The sequence below is a fragment of the Chiloscyllium plagiosum genome, chromosome 26 (genome assembly GCF_004010195.1).
Source record: "Chiloscyllium plagiosum isolate BGI_BamShark_2017 chromosome 26, ASM401019v2, whole genome shotgun sequence".
Taxonomy (NCBI): Eukaryota; Metazoa; Chordata; class Chondrichthyes; order Orectolobiformes; family Hemiscylliidae; genus Chiloscyllium; species Chiloscyllium plagiosum.
Window position 1 is genome coordinate 42,748,952 of NC_057735.1, and position 21,434 is coordinate 42,770,385.

The 21,434-nt window shown below is 37.8% G+C and overlaps 1 protein-coding gene across 2 annotated transcripts in view; it reads right to left on the reverse strand.

Moving 5' to 3' along the window:
• Positions 1-6,884: 6,884 nt before the first annotated feature.
• trim33 (tripartite motif containing 33) overlaps positions 6,885-21,434 on the reverse strand; it is a 146,629-nt gene continuing 132,079 nt past the window's right edge. The window contains exons 18-20 of one of the 2 annotated variants that reach the window (XM_043716995.1): positions 15,664-15,816; positions 10,935-11,009; positions 6,885-8,619 (exon numbers count right to left, since the gene is read on the reverse strand). In XM_043716995.1, coding sequence (XP_043572930.1) covers positions 8,404-8,619; positions 10,935-11,009; positions 15,664-15,816 — 444 coding nt within the window. In that variant the 3' untranslated portion in view covers positions 6,885-8,403. The remainder of the gene's footprint in view (positions 8,620-10,934; positions 11,010-15,663; positions 15,817-21,434) is intronic. The other variant, XM_043716996.1, reaches the window with a different exon arrangement.

Sequence of the window (21,434 nt, forward strand, 5' to 3'; positions counted from 1 at the left end):
CTCAGGGGTAGGGAATTTCAAAACCTCACCATCCTCAGCAAACAAACTTCTCCTCGTAGAAAACCCAAAGACTGAGGTGCTGGAAATCAGAAACCAAAACAGAAATTGCTGGAAAAACATAGCACATCTGGCAGCATTTGTGGAAACAGTGCAGAGTTAACTTTTTGAGGCTGGTTATAGCAAGCCAGCACAGAAAAATAGCTGACAAGATGATAAGAACTCAGAAAATGGGTGAGCTGCGCTGAATGCAACACACAATGTGATGATGGGCCTAAAAGGACTTGGGAATGGGTGACTATGCTAAAAGTAAACCATGTCATAACAAAAGCCGATGTGAGGGTGGGTGAAAAACATGGGAGGATTGTACCAAGCTGTAAATTTATTGAACTTGGAGCCGCTGAGGCTACAGGGTTCCAAGCGGAAATGAGTTGTTGTTCGAATTTGTGCTGAGCATCTGTGGAACAGTGCAGCAGGTCTGTGACAGAAGGGTTTGTATGGGAACACGGTGGTGTGTTGAAGTGGCAGGCATCTGGAAACTTGAGAGTTTTGTTTGCAGACAGGATGTAGGTTTTTTTGTGAAGTGATCATCCAGTCTGTATTTCACCTGCCCAGTATACAGAAGATCACACTGCCAGCAGTGAATAATGCAGACTAGATAGAGTGAAGTGCAGGTAAATTGCTGCTTCACCTTCGTGTGTCTGGGGCTTTGGATAGTGAGGAGATAGGAAATAACTGGACTGGTGTTACACTTTCTCTGGTTGCATGGGAAAATGTCACGGGAGCGTGAGGAAGCATTGAAAGAGATTCTGCCACAGGGACCATTCTCTCTGGGACAGCTTGAAATAAAGACCGATATTCCATTGACCTTTTCTATTACCTGCTGAACTCTTATGCTAGCTGTGTGATTCATGGATGAGGAATTCCAAATCGTTCTTGGCTGCAGCATTGAAATAATATCTAGCTGCTCTATTATTCTTGTCTCACATTATATTCTATCTGCCAACATTTTGTTATTCATTAACCTATCTATACTCCTCTATAGACAGTCAACCTCTTCACTTGCTTTCCCACCTATTGTGTCACCCACAAATGTACATTCATTTTCCACATCCAAGTTGTTTACAAATAATTATGGTCACAGAACTTCCCCGTGGCACACAACTAGTTACAGGTTGCCATCCCAAAAATGTTCCCATAAACCTAACTGACTGTAATTAGTTAGCCAATTCTCTAGCAATGCTGATACCATGGGGTATTAATAAATGAGGTACTAATATCATAAGGCTCATAAGTAGCCAAATGTGTGGTACCTCAAACATTTTCATTAAATACAAACATTTTACATCCACTGCTTCCCCTTTATCATTTTTCTTACCCTCTCAAACAATTCTAGCACATTGTTTTAAACAGAGATTTTGCATGCAAAGCACTAGAATCTTTAAGACAGCAAGAAAATTAAAAGTGTTGACAATCTTCTTTGTTCAAAACATAATTGTATTAGCAAGGTTATGGGGACAAAGAAGTGTGTTTTGGGATGGAATTAAACATTATCAAAACACAGCCAAATTATGTTGACTGAATAACCTCATCCTTTGCAAGACTTTGGAACAACTTCTCAACAAACTGAGTACTCAGACCAAAGCCATTAAAAAGGTTTGATTTTGTGTCAAAATTAAAAACTGTTCAAGGTGGCATCAAAGTGAAAGAAAACTCTAGGACAAATTGATGGTCAGTGCAATAAGGGCAGGCTTGAAAAAAAAAGCACAATGTGGGAGAAAACAGAATTACAGAAAATACTTGCGATGGCAAAGGCCAAGAAAATTGCAGGCTAGGTTTTGAAAGAGAGAGAAATAAAAATCAATGTTATCATTGGGGGTGATAAGGCTCTAAAGGGCAATGGGGAAAAAAAGACTGGTTGTCAACCGAAGAGTTTTACATAAACTGGAGTTTATGAAGGGTCGAGAATAAAGGCTGGTCTGAAGTGCACTAATGTGGGTAGATCTGGAGATGATGAAAATATAGATGATCTTGCTTGGTAGATGAGCTTTGGAGGTAGATAAAAGGAATTATATTTATACTCTTAGAACGTCCTCAAATGCTGAACAACAAACAAGAGCACTTTCTGAAGTGCAGTCATTATGATGTCATGGAAAACCTATTTTCACACAGGAAGGCTCTGCGACCTATGAAGAGTTAAATGCTTGAAATATTTTGGCTAGTTTACTGAGATAACTCCTCTGCTCTTCAAAAAGCACCAATCATTTGCAACCACCTTAATGAATAGACAAAGTTTTGATTTAACCTGGTTTGGGGGAGGGTAGTTAGCACTGTTAACACTCGCTCATGCTGCATTCAAATGCTGTAGTCTGTGCTCACGCCTCTACAACGTGGACAGACGTGAAGGCAAACCACTATTGGACCAATATTAACGCCTTAGGTTGGTTGCCTGTGACATAGAATGGCTATGAAATTGGAACAGTTCAAGCTTGAGCAAGACTTGTAAAGATGCTGCCAAGCAGTGAATAGAAGGAAGGTTGGATTAGGGATGGTCTAAAAATAAATAAAGAGGTTGATCACTGTGGGAAAAGATCTGCCACCCTACCTACCTACAGCACGGCCACACAGAACACAAATCAAGCCTATCCAAACCATACAAGAAACACGCAGAATGCCTCAGCATTGACCAAACAAGCTGACAAGAGAAGCCAGAAATAACCATAGTCACTTGCAGACCAGGGAATACACTTTCCAAGATGAACGAACAATAAGCTTCCTGGAACCGATCAACACAGCTGACCCAAAGCACTAAGAGCAGTCTCATACTCCAGTGATACCAAAGTCACACAAAGGATAGGTCAGACAGAGAGGTACCAGAATACCTCGCCCACAGGACAGAAACAATGGAAACACCTTATTGCTTTAAAAGGGACATTCTCACCTACTGTCAAAGAGTTGGAATCTCGTGATGCCATTAAGAACTGATTGATGCCGCCAGGATGCTACATTGTAGATACAATCATTCATTCTTCTGATAACTGCTTTGCCATTATCGCCATCATAACTGGATTAATTATCAAATACATTGTATTTTCCTTATTTTAATGAGCATCATTGTACAGGATTTTGATAAAACCTGGCTTGATTTCCAGCTCGGAGAGAGTTTCAGCTTAGTCAATTTCTCTTCCATGATATCGCTGTTAATAAACTTTGTTAATTTCACTTTGATCTGTGTTTTTGTGATCTCTGCTTTATTGGGCTAATTTCTCCGACAATCACACTTGAAAAATCACCGGGATGAGATCAGATACATTTGGGGGGAGGAATCTGTAGACACCTGCAATCTTATCATCTTTCTTGGATGTAAGAGTAGAGCCACACGTCAGATACACAAATTTTAGACTCATGGAAAGGATTCTAATTCAGGCCAATCAATTTAACCATAGTGCTCAAATATTCAGAAATGTTAATTCAGGGCAAAAATAACAGTCATTGGAGAAGTTCAAACAAATCGAGGATTTGTTTTCCTCCCACTTCAAGCTGATAAAAATTGAAAATACTTAAACATCCGAATATATTGAGCATGGTGGCTCAGTAGTTAGCACTGCTGCCTCACAGCACCAGGGACCCAGTTCAATTCCTGCCTCGGGTAACTGTCTATGTGGAGTTTGCACATTCTCCCAGTGTCTGCATGGATTTCCTCCGGGTCCTCCAGTTTCCTCCCACAGTCCAAATATGTGCAGGTTAGGTGAATTAGCTATGCTAAATTGCGGATAGTGGTAGGTGCAGGGGAGGGGAATGGGTGTGGGTGGGTTACTCTTCGGAGGATCGGTGTGGACTTGCTGGGCTGAAGAGCCTGTTTCCATGCTGTAGGGAATCTAATCCAATATATTAAATGTCATTTGCTAATCCAGAACATATAACACAGCATACGACTTCACAAAAAAATCAACAGCATGTGCATGAATTCTAACTTCCTCCTTTGGTGCAACATTCAAGACTTAGTGCAGGAAACTGGGCCTAGAATAGATAGTATAGTTTTAGTAATAAACTTGATGGCCTAAAGGCCTCTTCTGTACCATATTAGCTGAAATTCTGCAGTGTTATGCTGTAAAAAGTATTTTTGCTCCTTTCAACGAAACAACTTTTTACTATGATTCCTTAACTTTATCAATGACCACAAGTCAAAAGTGGACCAAAGCAAACATTAGGTTGTGTGGTCCAAGATTAAATTTCCAAAAGAAAGGCTTTGTTTAATATCTTTCAGCTACATTACTATGCTATTTTGAAGGTATTAAAAGAAATAATTCAGGATCAAAAATCTCACATCAACTTGATCTATTTACGATGGGTTAGCTGAAGCCTTATGGCTGAACTGTACAGAAAATTGACTTATTGTATAAAAACATAAAAATTCATCTATTTCAGCAGAAATAACATGTTGGTTTTTATTTCAGGGCTGGGACGATGTCCTATGACTGTACTGAAGCTCACATCCGCTTTTTTGGCACAAGAAAAACACGCCATCACTACATGCCCCTTGCCAGCTGTACAATTTAATAGAAATGACGAAGGAGAAAGTTTCCAATTAAAGCATTTGTCTGTTCTAACGCAACAACTTTCATCATCTACAACACAACATTCTGCAATATTTTAAAACGGATAATATTTACAAACTGTTGACAGGCTCTTAAATAACTCTTGACAAAAATACTGTAAACTTTAAGTTACAAAGTAGCAAAAAAACACAGCGGATGCAACAGTTATAACTGGCAATCATAAAAAAAGACAAGTGATGTCGATTAAACTTCATCCATAGGACGATCGACATAAGAATATAATCAGTAGCTAAGGAGGCTGTATATTTTTATGGCATACACAAGCAGCTTTTTATAACCAAAATTAACAATTGCTGTACAATCAAATCTCAGACTTTTTTTCAACATCAATCCTGCATGAGAAATAACCATGATTAGGAGTGCACATTAGATTTGTCTAAAGCCTGCAAGTCAAGGAACAGCACATATTCCTGCTGTAAAATAAAAGATTTAAAGAAAGTGCAACTTATAAATTCGTAATTATTGTAACTTTAGAATGTCAACAGCACTTTGCCTCAGAAACTACATACTTTAAAAAAGTCCTTTTCTTTTCAAACTGGATATTATAGCAGCACTACACAGTTCTGGCACTGGTTTAAGGAACTGCAGTACACATTCATAATGTTGATGTGAGCCACATCAACATTATGGATGTAATGCCATAAATTTGATTATTCCTAATGAAAATTACAGAACTGTAAATCCTTGATTTAAAAGAACTTATCAACATTTACATTCTGCAAATTTAAATCTTAACACTAATATCTACTTATGGCTAACCATGGACAACTATCTATTTTTGACTAACAGCTCAGTATGAATGGCTGTTTACACAAAAGTGAAAAGTCAAAGCCCAGGGATTAAAATAGTCTCAATATTAGATGAAAGAAAAAAATTGCAAAAAGAAAAGTGGAAGATAATTTATGAAATTAAAAGGATTACCATCCATAAACTGGTTCAAGGATAAATTTGTGCTTCAATTAGATTTAAGTCTACCTTGCTTGGGGACAACGAACAGTTGAGTCAGAGAAATTAAATGACCAGAAAATAAATGGTATCCAGATAAATGCCCAAAACGTAGGCACATATCTTTTCATAAGTTAATGTTTATTGGAAGATATCATTTGTAACACGGCAATTTTAGAGGGATAAATCACCAGAAATACATATTCCAACTATCAGAAATATTTCTATTGTTGTTATTTTTAAATGTAAGTAGAAAACCAGTTATAAATACTTTTGAGTAACACAAAATTAGGAAATTATCCCTGCTAGTTTCATGAAAAAAAATTGTATTAATAGATGAAAGAAAACTAATTCTAAGAGTGACAATATTTTATTAACATATCAATATAAATACGACTTTTGGAGTTTCTTTCAGATGTCATGAATGGTTCAAATGACTTAATTTATTAATGTTGAAACTGTAGTGTAAATGATACTTGAGGGTGTAATGGATATATATATTTATACTATATTTGTATCATTTAGAGGTCAAGGCTTTACATTCATACAATAATGGGCATCCAAGTCTTAACATTATAGAACGACTAACAATCCTTCAGATTTAACTAGTTGGTATCAGTTTTCATCCATTAGCCAAACTTCATATTTCTAAAGAACAATGTAAATGAATGGACAAAATAAACATCACTAATGGGCATCAAATCACTTAAAAAAGCATTTAAGCATCATGTCCTTGCAGACTTAAATACGGAGAATTGATAACTTTATTTTCATCTACTTCTGACCAAGTTACAAAACTCGAAACAACCACGTGCAAATACATGACTTTCATCTTTTATTTTTAAATTATATGAGCAAATTGTTCATTGTGATCAAGGTAAAAATGGTGGTTTCATTCCTGTCTGTGCGCATTTTTGGTTCTTAGCATCAGTAGCACACATTCCCAGTCAAGTAGAATGATTAGACATATAGTACAACACCATTCTACGCAACATCCCATCGTTCTAAGTAACAAACTGTCCCTTGCAAATAAAAGCTGAAACACACAGGTAATGCATCACTTGTTGAACCAGGACAACGCATTGAGTGTGTTGCAGGAAAGTTCTGACTTGCTGTTAGTATTTTAATGTAAACATTCAAGTTTGCTTTGGTCCAGGCAAAGGCCTGGGTCAAATTCAGGATGTATCTTTTTAAACTATTATTGTGGTTCTGTTCGCCGAGCTGGGAATTTGTGTTGCAGACATTTCGTCCCCTGTCTAGGTGACATCCTCAGTGCTTGGGAGCTTCCTGTGAGGGTGTCACCTCGACAGGGGACGAAACGTCTGCAACACAAATTCCCAGCTCGGCGAACAGAACCACAACAACGAGCACCCGAGCTACAAATCTTCTCACAAACTCTGAAAACTATAATTATATCCAATTGCACCCTGTTAAATTGTTTAGCAAAAAAAGGGACTGAGTTAAGTTTTTAAAAGGTCACAGCCTGTTATGCTATTAACATTATGTACCTTATTTCTGGCACAATCTATGCTCTATAGCATGCATTGCATAAAGTAGTATGAAGAGTTTTGTTTTGCAAGCCTGTACCCATTAAGAACTGGACTGAGGCTGACCAAACTTTGTTCATGTCAGATGCCAGTGCCTCAGCTATCAAAGAGAAGAGTGGCAGCAGTCGCTACTGACACCAAACCAAGATTCTAAAGGCTGGAGGGCAAAAGCAAAAACAGCCACTGAATCAAATGATATCTTTGTTTGTTTGTTTGATGGTCAAATGCTGGAACTCTTCACATGTTTAGAAATGACAAGATCAGCTTCTGAAGCAACACACAATTCTCTTTTTTTAATTTAGATTGTGCCAAATTTTGTACTTGACCCACATTAAGTATCTGATAGTAAATCCATAGCATAGGTAGAACCAGATTTACAAGCCAGGAAAAGGGATTACTTCTGTGGGTCAATTTCCTCAAAATCCCCATAACTTTAAAAAGGTATGAAAACATATCTGCAGCAAATAAATTACTTGAAATTTCAAGTTAATAGTGCAGTGTGTCAGTGGCAACACAATGTTTGAGCGTTCAGGCCATTCTACCGGTTATGGCATTAAGTGGCAGCTTTGCAGTTTTCTAACTACAAAGTTAAACAAAAATGTACTAATACAACTTGTAAAATAAGCCTCTATTTACAGTTGTCTTGTTAAATTAAACAAATCTTGTACTTTTGTAATGTGAAAAGATGCTATAGTGGCACTTCAATAAAGCATGGTAATGGCAGCTATTATTGTAGTGCACATATGTACTTCACCAGAATCAATAAATCCCCAATGACATTCAATAGATAGCATTTGCAAATTTTGCATCTGATTTGAATTGAACACTTGGTAGCTGAAAAAAGGTAACCGAGAACAGGCACCTGGAAGGCAAGAGCTACTGTGTTTATCTAACCTGATAATTGCGTGAAACATAACCATCTTAGAGAAAATTTCCATTTCTGAATATGTAAATTAAATATTTGTGTAGTCATTAAACAGTTTCTTGTGCATGCCAATAAAATATATGCCACCTACAACATTTAGCACATAAAGAATCAAATAATTACATCAGCAAGGTTTTTTTAAAAAAAGGAACAGAATCTGGAAAGACTCTCAGTATTTAGATAATGAACAAATGCAACAAAGTTTTGTTTATTTGTACAAAAACATTTTAAAACTCTAATAAATACTGTGTGGTGGGTATCAGCTTTCACAACCAACCAGCAGATAGCCACAGGAATATTGATCACATCCTGTGAGCAGAAAAAGGAGAGAAGTCTAAGTAGTTCATCTTCCCCTGAAAGGCAGGGAAAATCATTTAATGTGCACTGGTCTGTCATCAGACTTTAGCCGTTTTCGCCGAGGTTGAACGAAGTCATCGTCTGAATCCTCACTGATATGAGCTTCATCTTCATGGTCGGAATCTGATTCTACCAGAGGTGTAAAGGTTCTGTCTGAATAAACCATCTGTAGCTTTGTTTCAAAATAGCTTTCTAAAGCCTTTCCAGCCTGGGCAACCTCCGAATCGGTCTGAAAGTGAAAAGAATTCAGAAGTATTTAATATTACACCCAGTGTTGGCATCATAAAGTATTCAATCACAAAACCCTTGAATATGAACTGCTAAGTTGTGATGCATCAAATCCATACAGACCTTCCATTTCCCATTTTGTTTCAGATGAATTGATCTCAGCCAGAGAAGAGTTGAATTCTTTTGACTGAGCTTAGTGCTCTTAGGCTTTGGATCTCAGTGTAGGAAATGGGCCAAGGCCTATGCTTGGCAATCAAATACAAGAACATTTGCTAGAGTAGGTCTTAGTTTAAATAAATTAATCTATTAAATCTTACTGTCTAAAGTCTCAAACATCACTTAGATGAGGAGATAGGAGCAAGCCAGGCCTTACTGAACTACACTATTGCAAAAAGTACATTCAGGTGACAAGCATGTGATTGAGACAAATTCTTCAATTTGTTACAACTTGCATAAGAAGTCTACTTTCAAGAAAAGCAGAACCTTTGAAAGTTAGTGCATATAAAAACATATCTTAGTGAATACAAAACACTCAAAACAAATGCTCTCAGATTTTTAAAATTTTCTGACTTTATAGCATGCAGTCAACAGACCAGATGGTTATGTCCTGTAATATGTCAAAGGCTTTTATAAGTACCTCAGAAGTAGCTAACAAAACACGCTTTCCTCGGTCACCACTTTATAACCATTCAATAAAAGTAAATAACATTGTATTTGCTTTAATGTCAATGTCACAAAATATTAGGTTTCTCCAATACTATTCAAGGCTTTCCATATATAGTTTTGTTCATACCACATTAGTTATGGACAATTACAGTGTCCTAATTCACCAAACATAAAGCACAACTCAAACCTACCTCAAACATTAACTCAAGTTTTAAGCATCATCCCTGAATGAAAATAATCAATTGTATTTGTGTAGTCTTTCACCACCTCCGCTAATAAATTACTTGCAATATACACATTATAGATAAAGGCAGCCAGTATGCAACGAAGGTATCACAAATATCAATGAGATAATGATCAGATAAACGATTAGATTAATTGAGGGCTAACTATCCACCAGTATACGGCAGTGCTCTGCTACAAATAATGCCACCAAATTGTTTTCATCTACATTTTGGCAGCTGCTAGGACTTTCATTTAACATTCAAACTGAAAAGTTTGAAACTCTCCCTCATTACTGCACCAAAGCACTCCTGTGCTCAGGTCTCCAAACCAAGCTTGAACCCACCACTTTGACAATCTGCTACCATTGAATCAAGGTTGACAGATTAAGTACCTGATTAGTATATTATATACATACTTTGCCTTTTTGACATCTTTATATCTCTCTCAAACTTCATTATCTTATATCTGCTTAGTGAAATTGAAAAAAAAATCCAGTTCCTGACAACTTGCACCATAAATTAGCCTTGTAGCTAAACAAAAAGGATTTCAGTTGCTCTACACATCTACATCATCTGCCAGGTGGACAATTAAGACAACTAAAGCATTTAGAGGAATGAATTTCTGTTTTTAATGTGTATTTATTACCTTTATGCATCTCACAATCAAAGTCTAACATTATAATATTAAATTTCACATCTGACCTTTGAGAACTAAATTTCCAAACATTCTTAGGGCTGACAATAAAGACAGCTCTAATAATACTAAAACTCCAAGAGGCCAGTGGAAGAGAAATAAAAACCAACTGGCTTTGTTAATTTCCATTCCATCCATTTTCCCACACTCAAAAAACATAATGAAAAAAGCAGCTTAGCTGACAACTGTAGAACATCCCAAATACTACAATACTAGGGCTTTTTGGACGCAAAGTAACATAATAGTTGATGCTGACAAACTGAACATTTTCTGTATGTGGGTACCCACATTCAAACATTCCAGGTCCATACCCTGTATAATCTTGAGATTAATGGATGACAATCCTCTGCTACACTAATGGGGCATTTCCTTTTGTTACACCTAAAACTTTTTTTTTTTGAAGATTAATATGTTAATGAAAACTGAGGAGCAGCAGTCTGCAGTGGGTTCATATTCATGGCATGCTGAATGCTTACAGCCAGTAAAGTCAACATTATCTCACCAACTAGTCTGAATCTGAGCCAAAGGTGTCAAACAATCCCTTGCACAATGAATGCAATCTGATAGAATGGACAGTGGCTAAAATAATATTCTGAGATTATGTTTCATAAATAATTCTTTCCATTCCACAAACCTCACGTGGAATTTCAGCTTTACATAAACAACCAAATTCAACTGATACACACTGCAGAGAAAGAAACAGGTCTGTCATAAGCAGGGGTGATGTTTTACCTTGGTTCTCATTTCCCTTTCTTTGGTCCTCATGAGGGCTTGAGGACCATTTTGAACCCCAGGTAATAGGGTAACCTTTATGAGACAATAAAATTCATAACATAAATTTGTTTTATGTGGCACTGATAGAGACAAACATCAAAGTTTCCTTAATATTTACAGTTTACCCTTTAAGTGCATATTTGTTCAACCAATTTAAGTACTACAACAAAATCCATGCTATGTGCTGAAAAAAGGCTTGTTTCTTAAAAATGCAAAATGAGTTGTAGAATAATATAGCAGTTAATAGCTATCAATATCACTTGGAACCGTCATGCTAACATCTTCAATATCCTTTGCTGAAGTTTAAAATGTTTACTGTTTCCTGTGTGACCATTATCTTCAGCAATCTAAGTGTAATATTACTATATGAACAGATTGAGCATTGATCGTGTGTTGCACAAAGTAGAACTTTGGCAATTTACATCTCTAACAGCAGCATATTTGTACATATCCTGTCTCGCCTGTGAATCTGGTGAGTAGCTAAGTTTTATTCAGAGTTTATCACGCAGTCTCACTGTTATAAAAGTAAACAAAGCATTTCTTGAGAATTTATATCAGATTGTGTGTCGACTCTCAAGTCTCGAATACTGACTAATATTGAAATCCCCCACTGAGTAAAGACATATGGTTCTGTAGTGAAACCTACAGAACCAAGATCTAACTCATGGTCTTTTAGGCTTAGTGCGGGAAAGATTAGTGCTCTTAATACTCAGGGATCCGTAGTAATCAGCACTTACATTCCTGACCAACCATGGGATTGGACTTAATGAAGTGCATTACTAGTACGTCTGCAACTTCCCACACAGCAACAGTTCAGGCTACCTGCGTAAAAAGCCGACCGAGATACACTTCCTGAGCAGTGAGAAAATCAATGGTTGCTTTACTAATGTGAGAAAGTGGACAGAATAGTAAGAATACAGATCTTGTGTGCTGTTTATTATGTGATATAACAACTACAGAACTGTCTAGCTATAAACTTTGCAATAGATAACTAAATTTTTAAATCTTCATCTTAGCTTAGGCATGTTCAGGTCCATTTCAGTTACAGGATGACAGAATTTCAGAGGGGCTGAATATATGTTACTAGCACAAATAATATTTTGCCAAACCTCCGACCGAGATACACTTCCTGAGCAGTGAGAAAATCAATGGTTGCTTTACTAATGTGAGAAAGTGGACAGAATAGTAAGAATACAGATCTTGTGAGCTGTTTATTATGTGATATAACAACTACAGAACTGTCTAGCTATAAACTTTGCAATAGATAGCTAAATTTTTAAATCTTCATCTTAGCTTAGGCATGTTCAGGTCCATTTCAGTTAAAGGATGACAGAATTTCAGAGGGGCTGAATATATGTTACTAGCACAAATAATATTTTGCCAAACCTAACATTGCTATCTAAATGACTGTCAAATTACAGGCAGAGCATACTTAACAACGACAAAGTACTTCATAAAATCATCTAACTTCAGTAGCTATATCAGATAGCCTGTGAACAATTCACTTATGGTGAAAACAGGTGAGAAAAGAACTTTTAAATCATAAGCCTAAAATAGCACTTCAATTTTAATTATACAGGGAGAAATTTAATCATGTACTGTAATATAGTTGCACGGAGTTGTACTACAAACTACCGCTGAAACTGCAAGACTGTTTGAAGATTCTTATGACCATTTTCTTGCTGTCAAAGTTAAAAAAAAAAGCTCTCCGGTACGGAACTTCAGTCAAAATAAATGCACTTTATCAAAAGTGCATGTAGTATTGCATTGAAGGCTTTTTCCATCCTTGCTTTACAGAGTTAGCCAAAGTAAAATACATACTTAAAAGGACTACAAGCTTTAAAACTTCAAAGTATTAGTTAAATCAAATTACACAGTGTGCCCTGATAACTGCCATCCAGGTCCCCAAGGACAGAGGCTGTTGAAAGGAACAAACTATGTTTAAATAATTATCAGCAATAACTTGGTCTTCATATTTAGAATCCATTCACTTCTCATTTATGGCCATTGATATCCACAAAGTACACATTATGGAAAGTTACATATGAGGCACAGTGATAAGAGATTCTTGGACTCCAATCTGTCACAGCTGTCAGATTGTAAACCCAAGTACACAGAATGGGGCATATCTACACAGTAATTAGTAGAGAAAACTCTCAGCTGTATCTAACACCTGCAGGAATACCTAGCTTGTTGGGAACACAATATGATCACCAAAAATCTTTGGTTTTCTTCAAGCAAATTAACTAAGACAATAAATAAATTTAGAATGTTTCTAAATGAGCACAGTGATTAAGTCATTTAAGTAGAGTTTAGGCATTCTAGGAAGAACTTGAATGCAGATGGCCAAGTGGGTTTTGATAGTGAGGGTCCCCTGATTAATGCTATGACAACAATTTTAGCCCTTTATTACACTTGCTGATTTTGTCAAATAACAAGTTTGTCATTTCGGCTTATAATGGCAAAATAAAACTGTATCCTGTGGAAGATGTGGCTAAGTACTGATGTTATGCTACCATGGACAGACCAAGCTTTTCAAACTAAACATCAAACTACAAAGTGAAGAACAAGTGCCAGAAGGAGAAAAACACAAGACTTACTGAAATTTTGTGGATCAGGGAACAGCTTCAAACTGCATGTTTAAAGATTCAAAGTAGTGCACAGCAAAGTCACAGTTCCTTGAACCCAATTGCTCCAACTGGCATTTAGGTTCCATTCAAGGTTCCCCTCCCCTCTTCTTCAAACCCTAGCATCATCTCTATTCTTTTTCAACTTCACGTATTGATCTAGCTTTCCCTGGAACACACTGAAGTTATGTAACTCAACCTAACTATGAATGGTGAGAAGGATAGTGATAAAACAACAAAAGGCTAGCTGGGCTGGCGAAATGGGCAAGCACATTGTGTAGATACATGGAATGACACATTTTGGCAGGAACACAAAGAGGAGAGCTAACAAAATAAAGTGCACATTTCTAAAGAGAATACCAGGAGAGAGAGAGAGAGAGAGAGAGAGAGAGAGAGAGAGAGAGAGAGAGAGAGAGAGAGAGGGAGAGAGGAAAATTTGGGGGAGTACAGCAATTGACAAGGGCAGAAATAGCAATTAGTGACACAATGGTGGAGTTTATAAATAGAGAGATACATTACAAGTTCAAGGAAGTTCTGAAGAACCTGGAAAACATAATGGTTCATTCATTCTCAACTGGAGGATGGCATCCATCCCAGGGCACCACTCAGGAAAGATCTGAAAACTATAGACCTACGGAAAAGAGTTACAAGAATGATTCCGGGAACAGGGACTTCAGGTATGTGGGTGGATGGGACAAGCTCCGTTTCTCCTTTGAAACATTCACAGAGATTTAATTGTGGTATTCAAAATCGTGAATAATTTAAACAAAATAAAGTGTTGCCATTGGTGGAATGACTGCGAATCAAAGGACACCAATTTAAGCTGAATGATGCTTTTTTAAAAATAGTGAGTTGGGGAATGCATGCTTAAGCACGTAGCTAGCAGAAGCAGGTTCAATTAGTTTCAAAAGTAAGTTGGATAAGCACTTGCAGGAAAATAAATTCCAGGGCTACAAGGAAAAGAAAGGGAGAAAGATTAGAGAAGTTATTCTTGCATACAAGACCTCTTTGTATGCTATATTCATTCAATGATTCTACAAATAATTTTTTTTGCAGCTTTAAGAAATAAACTAATATCTACTTAACTGAAAATGTGTTGCTGGAAAAGCGCAGCAGGTCAGGCAGCATCCAAGGAGCAGGAGGATCGACGTTTCGGGCATGAGCCCTTCTTCAGGAATGAGGAAAGTGTGTCCAGCAGGCTAAGATCTACTTAATTCTTCTACTCAGTTCAATGAATGAACTTATATTGTAATTACACAAAAACTTACAGAACTCTGCCATCTTGGGCATAGTTTGCACACGATCCCCAATGCTTCAATATATTTGTTGCAATATGGAGACCATACCTGAGTTCTGAGCATAGTCTACACATGGCTTTGAATTCTTCCTCTAAAAACAAGTAGCAGTCTTTTGCTGGTTACTTTTAATGACACTTTTTTAACCTTTAAGTTTCCATGTTGTATCTGGCCTCCTTATTCTTATTAAAATCATAAATGCACAAATCAGCTCTCACCTAACTACACCAAAATTCATTTCATATCTAAACAGCCGTTCTTCAAATGTGTTAAGAGTTGATTTTACTTTGATGCTATATTCCTCAACACTGACTCTCTCTCAACTGTGACGATGCATTTTGATTTCAGAATTTGCCTCAAGCATTTCCCTGTGAAACGCACCTCCCATCCTCTGCCAATCTCAGCTCACTGCGGTTAACCCTTTTTTACAGTTTATGCAGCCAGTTTGCTTTTCATTTCATTCTTCCTGATATTACATGTGCTGAACCTGGCCCAAAATGTACTTGTCTTTTGAAAATCCATGTGTATTGCAATTACTATTATATTCATGCTTACTTTTGTTACTTTAAGAAGAATTCAATAAAGGTTATACTGCACTTCTGGTTTGGAGATGAAATTCAAAACTGGGATTACTAAAAGCAATATGAAAAATAAGCTCTTAAAATGAACAGCAAAACAACACTGCTATCAGAAACAGCTAACAGAACCTGAAGGTTTTGGTGCATTTGATATTTTTACACATTTAAATTCACACACTGTACTTACTTCATTGAATTTTTCACAGTTCTTGAAAATGAGCCTAATGTCAGCCACAAAGTTCTCTGGTGTTTGGTAATGTTGAGAGTGCTTTTTCTGCAATTTCATTTTCACTCTGGATAAATCCATTGGATTCTTAATTATTCTGTAGTAATCAGGAACCTAGAAGGAAAAAAAGATAGCATGATCCTACTTTTGCGGTGATATCAATAATATATTTTGTCAAAGTACTAAACAGTGTGCAAAATGCTTATACTGGATTTTGGATATATTGGTAGAGGGCAGTTAAGAAAAGGATGTAAAGATTCCATTTTAATTCAGGCTAAAACAAAATCCTGTCCCAATCTTTACGATTGATGCAAGAAAAAAAAGTGCATTTATATAGTGGCTTTTACATGGAAAGTATCCCAAGAATCAAGTTTCAGAATTAGTAGTCAGTGGTGCAACTTGGAAACAGGCCTTTGGCCCAATGTATCCACGCCGACCATATTTCCTAACATGAAGTAGTCCCATTTGCCCGCTTTTGGCCCATATTCCTCTAAACCTTTCCTATCCATGTACCTGTCCAAATATGTATTTCAAACACTGCACTTCACCCATTCTACCACTTCCTCTGATAGCTCGTTCCATATGTGCACCACCCTGCATGAGAGAGAGAGATACCTCTCAGATCCCTGTTAAGTCTTTTCCCTCTCACGTTACAGCTATGTCCTCCAGTTTTGGACTCTCTTTTCATTGGGAAAAAGAGCTTGCCCCTTAACCTTACTTCTGATTTTATAAACCTCTAGAACAGACCTGGGCATTTTAAGGCCCGCGGGCCATATCCAGCCCTTTGGTCGTTCCTGTCCGGCCCGCATAAGGTCAATCTTAAATTAGAACATAAATGAAAAAGTATTTACGCCATACATACAACTGTGTTGCTTTTGTTTTGAAAAGAATGCTTTTCTTATTTACGTACGGACGCACATGTGCATGTATGTGCGTGCGTTAACAGCTAAAAGTGATGCTTGCTGGCTAGCCCTCAAAATGTCAGCTCACGCCAAGACAAGTTATGTCATATCCCACAAAATCACCAGAAACATTAAACCGTTTTCTGATGGAGCGTTTATTAAGGAGTGCTTGTTGGACTCTGCAGAACTAATATGCCTGGAGAAAAAGGAGGCATTTGAGAATGTGCCATTCTCCCGACGCACTGTAACGAGAAGGATTGGGGACATCGCGAGAAATCTGGAGCTTCAGCTGCAGCACAGAGCGGTCAACTTTGACTTTTTTCCCTTGGCTTTGGATGAGAGCTGCGACGTACGTGACACAGCCCAGCTACTCAGCTTCATACGTGGGATAACTACGGACTTTAAAATCACGGAGTAGCTGGCAGACATGCTGTCAATGAAAGGAACAACAACTGGTAATAATTTGTTCCCGGAGGCAAATGCATGTTTGGACACGTTGGGACAAGCTGGAGGGTGTGACAATGGATGGTTGTTCAACTCTAACGGGAAAAAATGTTGGGACTCAAAGAGAATGCAGGATAAAGTGACAGAAATTGACCCTGAATAGAAACTGGTATTTTTGCATTGTATTATACATCAGGAAGTGTAGTGTAAGTCTGTGTTAAAAATTAACCATGTGGTTGATGTTGTAACTAAAATAATTAACTTCATCAGGGCAAGAGCTTTGAATCACAGGCAGTTTGTCGCACTTTTGGAGGAAAATGAGACCGAACATCGTGACATAGGCTACCGCACAGCTGTCAGGTGGCTCAGCCTGGGCAAAATGCTGAAAAGTGTATGGGACCTGAGAGAAGAGATTCAAGATTTGTGTGAGAAGAAAGGGAATGGCACTCCACAACTTTCAGTTGCATACTGGATTGCAGACCTTGGTTTTGCTGTTGATGTGACTGCACTTAGGAATGAATTAAATGTGAAACTGCAGTGCAAGGGCCTTTTTGTGCATGAAATGTACAACTTGGTGAAGGCTTTTATGAGAAAGTTGCAGCTTCTCTCAAGCCAAATGGAGGACAACATTCTCACCCACTTGCCAACACTGAAGGAAGCCGCACCTTCAGTTGATCACCTCCACAGGTACTCATCTATGTTAGAAGTACTACATGGGTGAACTTTCAAGGTGATTTCAATACTTAAAACGGTTGAGAATGAAATGCACATGATTTTTTCCTGATTTACATGCAATGTGGAGAATGCACCTAGTGATGTTCAGCTTGAACTCATTGACCTGCAGTCTACCATAAGGAACTTTGTTGAAGGCCTTGCGGAAGTCCCATGCAAAAGAATATTTTTAAGAGCAGTGACTAAATGATTGTTACAAGAGATAGAGTTTAAAATGACTCAAAAAAGGTGAGGGTAGTGAAAGCACAAAAAGGTTTAAGCAGAAACCTCAGAGTACAGGGTTGAAGCAGGTCAAGTTTAGGTTGAAAATGATGGAGAAAAAGGACGGAAAACACAAGCACAAAGTCAGAGAAGCATGATTTTGGTTGGGATCGAGAAGGGTTCCAAGAGTATAAAACTAGGAGCAGGTTACTGCTATGGAATGGACAAGGTTATGAAGGGAATTAAACATACTGATGAGATTTTCAAACAGAGATGTTGGGGGACTATAGTTAAGTATATATTCATAGAAACAGGAGCGATGGGGAGCTATGTTAGCATGTGGACATTTCAGTTGTAAACCATCTAAAGTCTGTAATTGATGGAAGAAAGGAGGGTCAGCAGAGGGTTGAAATTTTCACATAAAAAAGGTGTGGTGGAATTGTAGTTGGAATACAATAAAGAGTATTACCACTAAGGCTAGAAAGTACATTATCACTGCCTAATCCCTACCTCTCCATTGATCAGAACATGAAGTTAGCACTCCATCCAGTTACTGTTATGGCCAATAATTTATTGTTTCTATACAAGGTTTAAAATAAGCATATCCATCAGCAATGTTTCTTCAACAAAAAAAACAAAATGATTGATCAATTGTGAAAATACGATTCATTTGGCAAAGATGGCAAGCTAATTAACAGTTTGAAATAGAAGTGTAAATATTTACCCTCAAAAAAAAAAGCTTCTCTGCAGACATTAGTTTTGAACACAACATTTGAAAGCAAAGATGACTTAGAGAAACTCAAGATGTCTTTCATTTGGTGCTCTGGTGCACCTAAACAGTGCCATCAAACACAGGCAGCTGTCACTGGGATTGTTGCAGATAGTTTGTCTTGGAATCATCTAAAATTCAGAGACTGTCCAAGGGAAGAACTACACCAATTTTTGAAGTCTTACACTAGACTAGCTGAGTAGCAGGCTGAATCCCAAGCAATACATAAACAAAACTTTAAGCACCAGTAATGTGATTTCCAGTGATCAAGTTCAAGCAGTTAGCTTAAACCATGACTTCAAATAAAAAAAATCCTAACTTCCTTTGATATGATACCTCAAAGAATGAAGCACCTTCTTAAAACTTCCAGCCTTGGTGAAATTAAATGCCATTATTAAATGCATTTCATTACAAAATGTGCAAATGAAACAAATAATAAAAAAAAATTTCAAACACATTTACACATATTCGCATTCATTCTTGGCATACAACTAATAGTGTTATGCTGGCACCATCTGTGGTACTCAAACTCAGGGCAAATTAAAATTCTACACAAAACATCAGCAATTACACTGCTTTTCCCTGCAATGAGGACGATTTTAAAACTTTATATTTGTAGTCAGAAACTCTGTTGAATTCATTCTAGCATTTGGAGTTTGTCTGTCAAGGTCAAGGGGTTCTGAACATTACGTACCAGGTGCCTTGTAGCGGTAACAAAAAATACTTCAAAATATTTAAGAGTTAGCAGCAATTTCTAGGGTTTCTTATACCACTGCAGAATATCTCTTTTGGTGTCACAGAATCATACGCATGGAAACAGACCCTCCAGTCCGTGCCTAACATAACCCCAAACTAAACTAGTTCCACCTACCTGGTACTGGCCCATATTCCTCGAAATCTTTGTTCATCATGTACTTATCCAAATGAATTTTAAACATTGTAATTGTACCCACATCAACTTCCTCAAATTTCATTCCACAAGTGAACCACCCTGTATCAAGATTTTGCCCTTCGTGTTTTTAAAATCTCTTTTCTCTAACCCTAAAAACATGCCCCCTTGTCTTGAAATTAAACTTCCATAATGTCGCCTTTCAACCTCCCAACGTCCAGTGAAAGCAGTCCCAGCCTTTTATAACTCAAACCTTCCATACTCGGCAACATCCTGTTAAATCTCCTCTGAACCCTCTCCAGCTTAGAGTCAAAGTCATAGAGATGCACAGCACGGAAACAGACCCTTCGGTCCAACCCGTCCATGCTGACTAGATATCCCAACCCAATCTAGTCCCACCTGCCAGCAGCCGGCCCATATCACTCCAAACCCTTCCTATTACATACACATCCAAATGCCTCTTCAATGTTGCAATTGTATCAGCCTCCACCACATGCTCTAACAGCTCATTCCATACACTTACCACTCTCTTCGTGAAAAAGTTGACCCATAGGTCCCTTTTATACCTTTCCTCTCTCACCCTAAACCTATGCACTCTAGTTCTGGACTCCCCGACCTCAGGGAAAAGACTTTGTCTATTTATCCTATCCATGCCCCTCAATAATTTTGTAAACCTCTAAGGTCACCCCTCAGCCTCCGGCGCTCCAGGGAAAACAGCCCCAGCCTGTTCAGCCTCTCCCCTATAGCTCAAATCCTCCAACCCTGGCAACATCCTTGTAAATCTTTTCTGAACTCTTTCAAGTTTCACAACATCGTTCTGATAGGAAGGAGACCAGAATTGCACGCAATATTCCAAAAGTGGCCTAATTACCTGTACAGCCGCAACATAACCTCCCAACTCCTGTACTCAATACTCTGACCAATAACGATAAAAATCACACAACACCAGGTTATCGTCCAACAGGTTTAACTGGAAGCATTGTTGGACTATAACCTGGTGTTGCGTGATTTTTAACTTTGTACACCCCAGTCCAACACCGGCATCTCTGAATTCTGACCAATAACGGAAAGTATACCAAACGCCTTCTTCACTATCCTATCTACCTGAAACTCCACTTTCAAGGAGCTATGAAATTGCGCTCCAAGGTCTTTCTTTGTTCAGCAACACTCCCTAGAATCTTATCATTAAGTGTATAAGTCCTGCTAAAATTTGCTTTCCCAAAATGCAGCACCTCGCATTTATATGAATTAAACTCCATCTGCCACTTCTCAGCCCATTGGATCATCCGATCAAGATCCTGTTGTAATCCGAGGTAACCTTCTTGGCTGTCCACCACATCTCCAATTTTGGTGTCATCTGCAAACTTACTAACCATATCTCTTATGCTCGCATCCAAATCATTTATGTGAATGATTTCTCAGGCCTCCAGTCTGAAAAACAATCCTCCATCACCATCCTCTGTCTTCTACCTTTGAGCCAGTTCTTATTGGAAAAGAATCCCACTGGCTTCGCTAGCTAAACAAAAATTGGTTTTAACCTCTCAAAAGAATACTTGCCATCTCCTAGCCACACCACCTTAGCTTTATTTTGCAGCAAGTGAAGCAGCTAGACTGCTGAAATTTGGTAGAAACTACACATTCTAAAAACATATGATGTCCCACTTGGTCTTGGAGGCAGGGAACTTCATTAACACTTTTTAACACTTGTCCCTTTGTTGTTCTTGGCAGCATTTGTCCTTGCTCTACTACATTCCTGAGGTAGTTTAACTGCACTTTTGCCATTTTACTTTTGTCA